Source organism: Hylobates moloch, unplaced genomic scaffold (assembly GCF_009828535.3).
Source record: "Hylobates moloch isolate HMO894 unplaced genomic scaffold, HMol_V3 SCAFFOLD_3, whole genome shotgun sequence".
NCBI lineage: Eukaryota > Metazoa > Chordata > Mammalia > Primates > Hylobatidae > Hylobates > Hylobates moloch.
Window position 1 is genome coordinate 44,047,742 of NW_026652278.1, and position 12,467 is coordinate 44,060,208.

Here is a 12,467-nt window from a genome sequence, read left to right on the forward strand (position 1 = left end):
GAGGCGTGGAGTTTAACTACCCCCCAAAATCACAGCCTATTAGACGCTGTTTCTTCACAGCCAATGAGAGGGTTTTTTGGGAGGGACACACCCACTGATACCATGTGGGCCGGAACTATGTGGACCAATGAGGATTGGAGGTGGATTTTTTTTTCAAGGAGGGGGGAGGTTGAGTTGAGGGTTTGTAATTGTAATGTACACCGGAGAAAGCCGAAGTGCATTATTTCACAATCTAAAGCTTGTATATATAATGGTAGTTTGTAAAGTGTACCTTCCCCACAGGACGTTGTGGGATGTAAATTTGTAGGTCGAGTTTACAGCTGGTTTTTCTTAGCTGAACCTCATTCAACTGGTTACTTCTTTGTGGGTGTCTTTATGAAGCTTATAAATGGCAAAAAGCAAAGTAAGTACAGTAAATGCTAATAAATGACTGCATTTGAACACTTACCATTTGCATAGAGGTTATGCTGTTCGATATAGGGAAATTGTTAAGTAGGTTTTGGATTTCTGTAAAAGTTTAACGTTTGGCAAGTAACACCTTCACTTTTCCCTGTTTCTATGTCTTTTTGACTCTTAGCTTTTCTGTATTGGATTAAGGTTTCTAAGACCTTGGAAAGCACTTTGACATGACTGTGGGTGACTCTGGTACTTGTATTTTGTGGGTTTGAAATGTTAAGTTTGTAGATTAAGATTTTGTGTGGAACTTTAAAGCCAAACAGCAGATTTGGCTACGGTTGTAAGGTGTAAGGTTGTAATCTAGCACCTGAATTTTTATTTGCTTTTGTTTTTGATACTTGTTAGAAAATGACTTTCATTAGTATTAATATTTTAAAAGTCAGGACTTAATATTGATTACCTGTGATTTATAAACCTGTTTCACTTATTTTGAAGCTACATTTCAGTTATTTCTCTGACATACATTGACAGATTGTACTAGAGTTTGCAATTAAAATAGCTAAAATATAATGAAAGGGAGCTTCTAGCTTAATCTTCTATGTTTAATTGAGGATATAACACCTCTTGAAATAACTTCTGAGGAATTGAAAATACACCCTCTAAGAATGTCTTGAAGACAGAGAAAAACTAACCTGAGCCTTAACTTGTGCTTGCAAACCCACAGAAATTATTTTAAAATACAAGAAAGTATAACTATCTGCCTGTGTGCTTTGTGTCAGAAATTAAAGTGGTTTATATTTCTTACAAAATAAAAATCCTAGTTGTTTTAAGTTTCATGACCACGATTGTTACTTATAATTTTTAAAAAACGGTTCATCAAAATTGGATTTACATTATTTACCATGTTTTCTTCTCTCAGATTTGAACAACCATTTCAGAAATAAATTTTACATGTTCCCAGGAGTCACATCTGGCCTTTTCACTACCAAAATTTCTTAGTTAAAAATGGCTTAACTTAATATCTTTGTGCCTTGCCTGTTGACATTCATGTATCTTTATAAAAAGAATATTGTCCAATCAGTTGATATTTAGTTACTCTAAGAGGAATTAGGTACTCTAAGAGGAACATTTAGGTACTCTGTATTTACATACTCTAAGCTTATTCCTATTTGCTGATGACTGACAGATTTTACAGGAACAATTTTTGCAAAGAGTAGTTGTGTGCTTTAAATGCAAACTTTAGTGTGTGCCAGTGGCGAAGCATCAAGCTAGACAAATAATTATTTCCTCCTCGTCAGTTACAACAATTTGGCCTCTGTCCCAGCAAGATGTGTGTTAAGACAGCCAGTCTTAACACTTGTAAAGGCACCTGGAACACATGTGTGGATAGGTGTGTTTCTATTTTGTAATATTGTAGGTAAAGGACAATACACATTAAAATACTTCATGTTTGAAAATGATGGATGGAATAAAACAGATCAGTATTTTTAGATTATTTAACAAATTTTAATCTGACCTCTCAGTGCCGAGACTATTCACCATCCTGCAATCTAAAAATCAGACCAGTGGCAGGTTAATTTTGCTAAACCAGGAAAGGAGAATGTTCTCTACTCTTTTCATCTAAAGTGCCATCACCTCACTCTACTTAGCCTTGGAAGGCTTTTCTTAGACTATCTACTTAATATCAGGTTTCCTTAGGTACTTTACCCACCTCTGCTACTTAGCAGCAGTGTGATCTTAACCAAGTTACCAGGTCACATCTTGAACTGCTGGAGCTAGGCTAAGTGATCTCCAAGTGCTGTTTCCTGTACCTTCAGAATTCTATGACACTTCAGAGCTGACAGTTCTTCCTACTAGATGACGCTGGTTATCTGCTCTGCCACTGACTTAACATTTAATTATGAATGGACTTTTTTGCCTTGTGCTGATTTTTCTTTCTTTATTTTATTTTATTTATTTATTTATTTATTTATTAGAAACACCGTCTCTACTAAAAATACAACAGAGTCTCACTCTGTTGCCCAGGCTGGAGTGCAGTGGCATGATCTTGGCTCACTGCAAGCTCCGCCTCCTGGCTTCACGCCATCCTCCTGCCTGAGCCTCCCAAGTAGCTGGGAGTACAGGTGCCCGCCATCACACCCAGGTAATTTTTTGTATTTTTAGTAGAGACGGGGTTTCACCGTGTTAGCCAAGATGGTCTCGATCTCCTGACCTTATGATCTGCCCACCTGGGCCTCCCAAAGTGCTGGGATTACAGACGTGAGCCACCGTGCCTGGCCGTCTTGTGCTGATTTTATCATGTGTGTTATATGTGTTACTTGTCTCCCCAATTAAATTGAATGTCTGATTATAGACAATACGTTTTTTTTCTCATATGCCTTGCACCTTGGGTACAAGAATATATGATTCATGTCACAGAAAAAAGGGTACAAGTAACCCCATCACCACCTCATTAAGGAAGCCATCGCCACTTCCACAACAGACTGATAAAAGTCTTTCAGTGGAGTTTCTTTGAGGTATCAGTAGGGAGATTCCTTTGGTCTGCTCCTTGGCATGCTGATTCTTTGAAGCACATTTAAGTAGCACCTCACAGGGTCACCTCATTTAACAAATATTTTGAAACTAATGATAGTTCTGAGGTGATGTGAATGCTAATGTGTTGTAAATGGTGTGCTCATTCAATGGCTTGAATCCCAGCTGGAAGATCTTAGCCAGTTACTTTACCTGTATGTTTCCGTTTCATATCAATAAAATGGAGATAATCTTACTACCTTGTGGGGTTGATATGAGGATTAAATGAGATAATATATATAAAGAATCCTGTTTGGCACATAGCACTTATTCATAAATGGCAGCTGTCATCATCACTGTCACACTAAACATTGTCCACCATTAATCCATAGGAAAAGGCAATTGAGCTGGCACATACAACCTCAGGCTGACTTTCTTCATTTTAGAAAAACACAAGCCAGATGCAGTGGCTCATGCCTATAATCCCAGTACTTTGAGAGGCCAAGGGAGGAGGATCTCTTGAGCTCAGAGGTTCAAGACCAGACTGGACAACATAGGGAGACCCTATCTCTACAAAAACTAAAAGTAAAAAAGTTTAGCTGAGCATGATGGCATGTGCCTGTGGTACCAGCCACCCAGGAGGCTAAGGCAGGAGGCTTGCTTGAGCTCCCAAGGTCGAGGCTGCAGTGAGCCATGATTGTGCCACCGCACTCCAGCCTGGGACAGAGCAAGACCCTGTCTCTAAATAAATAAACAAACAAATACAGGCTTAGAACAAGAAAGACCAAAGAGTTGTATTTGATCAGCTATAATACTACTCCTATCCCACAATTCTTTTTTTCTTTTCCTTTTTTTCCTTCCTTCCTCTTTTTTTTTTTTTTTTTTTTTGGCCTTTTTTCCCCCTGAATATAGCTAAAAATATTGGATAGCACAAAAAATGTAGGAAGAAAGCAGGAGAAAGTACTTGTGATCCCACCACTTAGAGAAAACAACTGTTTAAAATGTGCCATATTCTAATGCTAATTTTGGATCATACTAAGATAAGATGATAACTTTTTTTATTAAAAATTTTAGTATAAGCATTTTCTTATGGCATCTAAACATCATCCTTAATGGTTGTATTATATTTCTGATATTCCATTATATAGATATTCCAAAATTTATTTAACCTATCTCTTGCAGCTTTAGGCTACACACAGGGTCTTTATATCACAAAGCACACACACACACAAACACAACCTTTGAATCACTAATTCAAACATTGTAGTCTTGATTAGAACTTGGAGTATTTTGCTGTATTAGAAAGCAGAAGTATGGCAGCAACAACTTTTTACATAATTCTTTTTCCCTAAAGTTATTTTCAATAATATTGGTGAATATATACTTTTTAGAGGAGGAACAGAAATGACACAAAGTGGTATATAGATGTTGTCTGGAAAACCTGGATATTTTAGACACCAAGGACACTGTTTCAGAAAAGCCGTAACACTAGTGGACAGAGGAGAAGAATGCAAAGGAAATAATTGAGTCACTGAACACTACACTGCAGAAAGGCAAACATGTGAGTATCGTCTGAAGGGCTCAAGGACATGTGCTACCTTATGTGTGGCAACAGGCAGGAATAATGAGTAGATGCATGCAGTCAGCCTTCTGGTCGGAGGTTCTGACTTCTCAAATCATCCAGATAGCAGAAAATGAGTGAGTGTTCATTATGCACATAGCATACTGGTGGGTACAGACTGAAAAACCCCAAATCTGTTACCAGTTTTAGCCATCATTGTGAAAGTATAAGGCTTTAATTTCCTAAATATTGGGATGTTTAGCTTTGGCACTTGGACTTTACATTACCCTTGAATCGGACTAATTAGAAAAACCAGTATAAAAAAGATAAATAAGAAAAATTGTCTGGTTGTATCTGCATAGAGTATGGATGCATACAGTATTTTTAACAATTAATTTTAACATAATCAATACTTCTAGATGGATAAGAGACATTGCAAGTTCAAAAACAAAAGACTAAAAGGGAAAGCAGGAGCACACTCTAGTATTGCTACCTTCTAGAGGTGGTCAAATTCCCAAGTTTGTCAATTAAGCTATGAATTGTACAATACACATTTGAATTGATGATTAATAATTTAAGGCCCAAGTGTCCAGTGTCCAACTGGTTAAGGATCAGGATTCTATTAAACATACAAACACTGCTTTTCCTCCAAAAGACCAGTAAGTGAATTTCAACATTACTATAATACAAAGCATATTTTATTTGGTATGGTGACCAAAGACAGAAACAGTGTTGTTGATTCTTGACATGTGAGACATTTAACAAGTGACTAAAACAAAATCTTTCATGGTTTTGGAGACAGAATAAGTAGGGGAAACAAAGGAGTATTGGTTTTAACTGACAGGTTGTTTTGTGTGTGTGGGATAGCCTGCGTTTTAATATTTTGTGTGTGTATATGTTAACTATGAACCGATTATGAAAATTAATCAGGGCTTGACTTCTAATATATTTAATTATATATGCTTCAGGTTCAATAGGTAAGCCAGTATTCATCTTGGGACCTTGGGATGGCAAGTATTTAGTGTATCCACTGTGGCATACACAATTTCTAAGTAGACCTTTTCTCTAGATAGTGCAGCTGTCAAGTTTGGTATCTCTTTACTTAATTTATGACACCTTTTAAATGCCTAGAGTTGTTGGGTAATTGTGTGTGTGTGTGTGTGTATGTGTGTGTGTATTTTCTCCTTGAGAGTACATTTGAGAGTAGTAGATGATTCAAAGAGGCAAAGAAATATTATTTAAAGAGAATTACATCAAAGTAATGACCTGAACCTCTAACAGATTTCTCTATTGTTAGGAAAGAAGGTGGAAAAAGTCATGACAGTAGCTTCGATTTACCCAGTAATGAAAGTAGCTATTATTGAGTGACATCTCTGTGTCCATTGTTCTGTATGTGCTTTTACAAAAGCATGCAGTTCCCACTCCTACTCTCTATTTTAAAGACGGGCAAAGAGAGGCTCAAAGAAGTAAAGCAACCTGTCCAAAGACCTGTTATCAGTGAATGACAGGGCCAAAATTGTAACCCAAGTCTATCTTCTTTGCCAACTGGCTTTGTTTTCTATCACAATAAGCCTATTATTTATGTTGGGAAAAAGAAGTGTGTTCTGTAAAACTTTCGGAAAAGATAGGTGCATGTAATCTGTACACCTTTGGCAAAATGCTCATCCATGTGTCTGTGGAGGTAACAGTAGCCAACATTGAGGAGCACTTACTATGTGCTAGGCACTAAGTTAGATACATGGATTCTCTCATCAAATACTCCCAGCAGCCTGTGAGATAGGTGCCGTCATTCTCTTCCTTTTACAAATGAGGAAACTGAGGGCTCAGGACTCAGGGTAAAACTATTTGAGTTAAGATTTTGACTCTGCTGGGCAGGGCCCTAGTGGGTTCCATGAAGCAAGTGTGGGTAGGGTTCTGTGGTGTAAAGAGCTTTGTTGCCACCAGGCCTGGATTCAGGTCCTCATTTCCTACTTACTAGCAATGAAGCCTTTGGTGAGATTCTTAACTTCCTCAAGGCTCACTGTTGAATAGATAATGGTGGCCATCTTATCAGTTGTGGTAAGAACCAAATGTGGAAAATGTATATCAAGTATAGTACCATGCCTGGACCCTAGTACCTGCATAGTAAAAGATATCTTACTATTTACCACGATTTGAATGTGTCCCCCAGAACCCTTGTGTTGGAAATGTAATCTCCAATGCAACAGTGTTAGAAGGTGGGGCTTAATGGGGGATGTTTAGGTCATGAGGGCTCCACCCTCATGTATGGGTTAATGCCAATTGTAAAAGGACTTGAGGCTGCAAGTTCAATCTCTTGCTCTTTCTCAAGCATGCTCTTTTGCCTTTCTGCCATGGGATGATGCAGCAAGAAGGCCCTCACCAGATGCAGTCCCTCAATCTTGGTTTTCTCAGCCTCCAGAACTGTAAGCCAAATAAATTTCTGTTCATTATTAATTACCCAGTCACAGGTATTCTATTATAGCAACACAAACTGGACAAAGACAGAAAACTGGTACTGAGAAATGGGGCTGTTGCTATAACAAATACCTGAAAATGTGAAAGTGGTTTTGGAACTGGGTAACAGGTAGAGGCTGGAAAAATGTGGGGAAGCAGGCTATGAAAAGCCTATGTTGCTATGAACAGAGCATTAAATGTGGTTCTGGTGAAGGCTGAGAAGAGGAGGAGAGCTGTAGTAAAAGTCTAAATCTGCTTAGAGATTACTTATGTGATAGTAATGAGAATGTTGGTAGAAATAAGAACAATAAAGGCAATTCTGATGAGATCTCAGATGGAAAAGAGAAATAAGGTATTGGAAACTGGAGTAAAGACCAGCCTTGTTATGAAGTGGCAAGGAATTTGGCTGAATTGTGTCTATACCCTAGGCTTTATGGAAGGCAGAATGTAAGAGCAATAAACTACGATATTTGATGGAAGAAATTTCCAAGGAAAATATTAACTGCATACAGGAAAATAAGAGAGAAATGACTTAAAGATAAAATATATAATTAAAAAGGAAACAGAATTTAGGGATTTGAAGGATTCTTATCCTGGCCATGTGGTAGAGAATGAAAGAACATTTTCAGGAGAGAAGAACAAGGGTGTGGGCAAGCAACCATTTGATAAGGAGATCAGTAGAGATAGAAGGAAGCCAGAGGCTGTTCATTAGGACAATGGAAGAATGACTCTGAAGGCATTTTGGAAATTACTGGTGCTGACCCTTCCATCACAGGCACAGGGTGCCATGACCTCGGAGAAGGAAATACAGTCATGCCCCACATATAGACCTTTTCACCAAGGAAGGAGCACATATACAAAGGTAGTCCTATAAGATTATAACGGAACTGAAAAATTCTATTGCCCAGTGGTATCATAACCATTGTAACATCATAACTCAATATGTTGCTCATCTGTTTTTGATGATGATGGTATAAACCTACTGGCTGCTAGTCATATAAAAATATAGCATATACAATTATGTATAATACATAATACCTTTTAGTGGGACAAGATGTGGGCATGGAAGACAGTGATATTGATGACCCTGGCTTTGTGTACACCTAGGTTAATGTAGACGTAGGTTAATGTGTGTGTTTGTGTCTTTGTTTTTAACAAGTTTAAAAAGTAAAAAAAAAAATTAAAAAATTTAAAAATAGAAAAAAGCTTGTAGAATAAGAATATAAAGAAAATATTTTTGTACACCTATACAATGTGTTTGTGTTTTAAGCCAAGTGTTATCACAAGAGTCAAAAAATTTTAAAAATTAGAAAGTTTATAAAGTAAAAATGTTATAGTAAGCTAAGTATAATTGATTACTGAAGAAATAAATTTCTTTTTATAAATTTAGAGTAGCCTAAGTGAACAATGTTTGTAAAGTCTACAGTGTGTACAGTGATGTCCTAGGCCTTCACATTTACTCACCACTCACTCACCCAGAGCAATTGTCAGTCCTGGAAGCTCTTGTATGTGCCCTATACAGGTATGCCACGTTTTGTCTTTTAGACTGTATTTTTACTGTACCTTTTCTATGTTTAGGTATGTTTAGATACACAAATACTAACCATTGTTACAATTGCCTATAGTACTAAGCACAGTAACATGCTGTACAGGTTTACAGCTTAGGAAGAATAGGGTTTACCTTATAGCCTAGGTCTGTAGTAGGCTATACCATCTAGGGTTGTGTAAGTACACTCTATGCTGTTTGCACAACAACCAAATTGCCTAATGACACTTCTTTTCTCTGAAAATATCCCTGTCATTAAGTGACGTATGACTGTATATCAAAAGAGAGAACTAGTGTGCCCTCTGGATCTTGGAGTTCATATCTCAGGGCTGCCTGAAGTCTCTGCTCTCCACATTTCAGTACAATGCTTCTTGCTCACCCCACCTGTGGCTCAAAGGTGCTCAGGTGGGCCGGGTGCGGTGGCTCACGCCTGTAATCCCAGCACTTTGGGAGGCCGAGGCTGGTGGATCACAAGGTCAGGAGATCGAGACCATCCTGGCTAACACAGTGGAACCCCGTCTCTACTAAAAATACAAAAAAATTAGCCGGGCATGGTGGCAGGCGCCTGTAGTCCCAGCTACTCGGGAGGCTGAGGCAGGAGAATGGCATGAACCCGGGAGGCAGAGCTTGCAGTGAGCCGAGATCACGCCACTGCACTCTAGCCTGGGCGACAGAGAGAGACTCTGTCTAAAAAAAAAAAAAAAAAAGGGTGCTCTGGTGTGGCTCAGGCCACAGCTTTGGAATGTGCAAGCAGCAAATCTTGGTGGCATCCATGCGGTGTTAAGTCTACAGACGTGCAGAGTACACGACTTGTGGAGGCAGGCCGGGTGCGGTGGCTCACGCCTGTAATCCCAGCACTTTGGGAGGCCAAGGCAGGCCGATCACGAGGTCGGGAGATCGAGACCATCCTGGCTGACACGGTGAAACATCGTCTCTACTAAAAATACAAAAAATTAGCCGGGCATGGTGGCATGCGCCTGTAGTCCCAGCTACTTGGGAGGCTGAGGCAGCAGAATCGCTTGAACCCACGAGGTGGAAGTTGCAGTGAGCCAAGATCGCGCCACTGCACTCCAGCCTGGGTGACAGAGTAAGACTCCATCTCAAAAAATAATAATATGGGGCAGGAGAATGGCATGAACCCCGGGGGGCGGAGCCTGCTGTGAGCCGAGATCGCGCCACTGCACTCCAACCTGGGCAACAGCGAGACTCTGTCTCAAAAAAAAATAATAAAAAAAAATAATAATAATAACTGTGGAGGCATGGCTTTCTCCAGCTAGATTCCAAAGGATGTCATAGACAGCTTCATAGCCCAGGCAGACACGTATTGCAAGCGTGGAGCTACCCAGAGAGCTCTTACTAGGGCAGTGTGCAGCATAACTTTGGGGTAGGAGCTAGCGCAGAGTCTCCTAGAGCAATGCCTAGTAAAGCCTAAGGAGTGGGCTCACACCAACACCCCAGAACTCTAGACCTACCAGCATGAAACACCAGCCAGGAGAGCCACAGGCACCTGACACCAACCTGTGAGAGCTGCTGCATGGCTAGCACCAAGCAAAGCTGTAGGGGTAGGCCTGCCTACCTGAGGCCTTGGGAACCCAACTGCTGCTCCAGTGTTCCCAGATGGTAGGATGTGCAGTCAAGGAAGATTACTCTGGAGCCTTAAGATTTAGTGTTGTTTGCCCTGTTGGGTTTTGGATTGACTTAAGACTATCCCTTTCTTCTTGCCTATTTGTGTCTTTTGGAATGAGAATGTCTATCCTGTGCCTATTCCACCATTGTATTTTGGAAGTAAGTAACTTGTTTGATTTCACAGGCTTACAGCTAGAGGAAGTGTGCCTCAAGATGAATCCTGCCTCGAATCTCATCCGTATCTGATTCAGATGACACTGTGTACATTGAACTTCTGAGCTGATGCTGGAAAGTTATGACTTTTGGGGCTATTGCATTTAATGAATGTGTCTTTTATGTGAGAAGAACATGAATTTGGGGGGCCAGGGTGGAATGCAGTGGTTTAAATGTGTCCCCCAGAAAGCATGTGTTGAAAATCCCCAGTGTAACAGTGTTGGGAGATGAGGCCTAATGGGAGGCATTTAGGTCATGAAGGCACCATCCCCATGAATGATTAATGCCATTATAAAAGGGTTTGAGGCTGTGAGTTCACTCTCTTGCTCTCTTGTGCACGCATGCTCTTTTGCCCTTTCATGCTTCTATCATGGGATGATGCAGCAGAAGGTCCTTGCCGTATGCAGCCCCCAATCTTGGCCTTACTAGCCTCTAGAATTGTGAGCCAGATAAATTTCTGTTCATTACAAATTACCCAGTCTCAAGTGTTCTGTGATAGCAGCACAAAATGGACTAAGACACTATTAATACCAGTCTTATTTATATTAATAGAGGACATTTTATCTCTCTCTCTATATATATATATTTGCTAAATGATCAACCATATAGACATTTAATATTCATATCATTGCTGTTATTTAATTACAGAGGCTTCCAAGACTCTGAAATAGCAGGATTTCCACAAACTCATCTTGCCCTGACTAGGAATCTTTCAGAGATTGGATTTCAGAGTATTCCCCAACCTGATCGGATATCACCTCCTCAATGGAAGCTTCCCTAATACCCTCTGATGTTTCTAGAAGCAGGACACATGGCTTGTGTCATAAGTCTTGACCTGATTATCATAGATTGCCTCACCAAGTTTAGCATACCCTGTCTGAGAGTGCTGCTGGCAAATTAGTGAATAAGAGGACTGTGGAATTTATTTGATTTCTAATCTTGTGTCAGGACATGGTTATTTTTAAAAAAGGAAGTGTCCTCTTTTGATCTTAACTGTTTGATATCTCAGCCCTTGAGTGAGGCAGTTATATGCAAAGGAGATGAGAAGGATGAGAAAAGTGAGTACTTTTCCTTTATAAAAGCCACATGAATTGAACAAGACTTCAGAATTCAGAAGAGCTACATCAAGTTCTTGGGTCATTTTTTTTAACCCATTCTCTAAGAATTGAAAAAATGTCCTTGCAAATATGTGCAAGACTCTGGAATCTTCCTCTGGCAGATGATGAATGAGATGAATATTTCCAGGTGCTTGCCTTCAGCACCAGCACATGCACATTCTAGTACTCTTGGCCTTGATCCTACACTGAATCTGAGGCTGCAAAGACTTTAGATAGAGGCTCAGGACAGACTGGACCTGTATGAACCTCTGTGAGTTGTAGCTAGCCTGGGCAGCCAGTTACTTGGATCCCTCTGGGGTTTCTGGACAAACAACTCTTTTATAGTCCAAGGTAGATGGTCAGGGGTGACCAGAGATAGGAATAGATTGGTTGACTTCAAGCTTAACATGAGTTAGCAGTATGGTGAGGCTTCCAGCAAAATGTAAGCACTCAATAAATGTTAGCTATTATTATTGTGGTGTTTAGATGTTCTTCCTTATACTAACGCAAAATCTGTCTCCTTATAACTTCTACCCCATGGTCCTTGACAATTCAGTATATCTAATTCATCTTCTACATAACAGCTCATGAGATATTTAAAGATAGCTATGTTATCTTGACTCTTTTTTTGGGTTCTCCTCTTTGAAGAACAAAGACCAATACTCTTGCCTGCCAGATTCTACCCATGTGACCCAGTGCAGGTTGTATTGGGTTGTGGACAAGTATTTAAGCAAGATTGGAGGATGACTTCTTGGGGTAGTCATAAAGGAGATCAAGTAAGTATTGACCTGGGTGGCCTTGAACTCTGAGATTTAATAATTCCCATTAAACCTACAGGGACTAACCAGTTTTTAATTTCTTTAGGCTAGGCACTGTGCTAGACTCTGCATGTGATATTTGGTTTCATGTGACTCTAAGCTAGAGTGTAACCTGAAGCCAGCTGTGTGGCTTGATTTCTTCACTCAGATGCTGTAATAGATCCAGAAATCTCTAAACCCTGTGTATGAGTCAGTACCTGAACATTAGTGGAACCTGTTTACTATTCATACTCTCCCAACTACCT

General features: G+C 39.7%; 1 protein-coding gene across 7 annotated transcripts in view; it reads left to right on the top strand.

The window, feature by feature from the left end:
* Positions 1–12,467, top strand: part of PANK1 (pantothenate kinase 1) — a 128,153-nt gene that overhangs the window by 57,949 nt on the left and 57,737 nt on the right. The window contains exon 1 of one of the 7 annotated variants that reach the window (XM_032137157.2): positions 70–403. The exons of 4 other annotated variants lie outside the window; for them this stretch is intronic. In XM_032137157.2, coding sequence (XP_031993048.1) covers positions 376–403 — 28 coding nt within the window. In that variant the 5' untranslated portion in view covers positions 70–375. Of the gene's footprint in view, positions 1–69; positions 404–12,107; positions 12,181–12,467 lie in introns of those variants that run through there. 2 more of the 7 variants (XM_032137128.2, XM_032137148.2) reach the window with 2 other exon arrangements.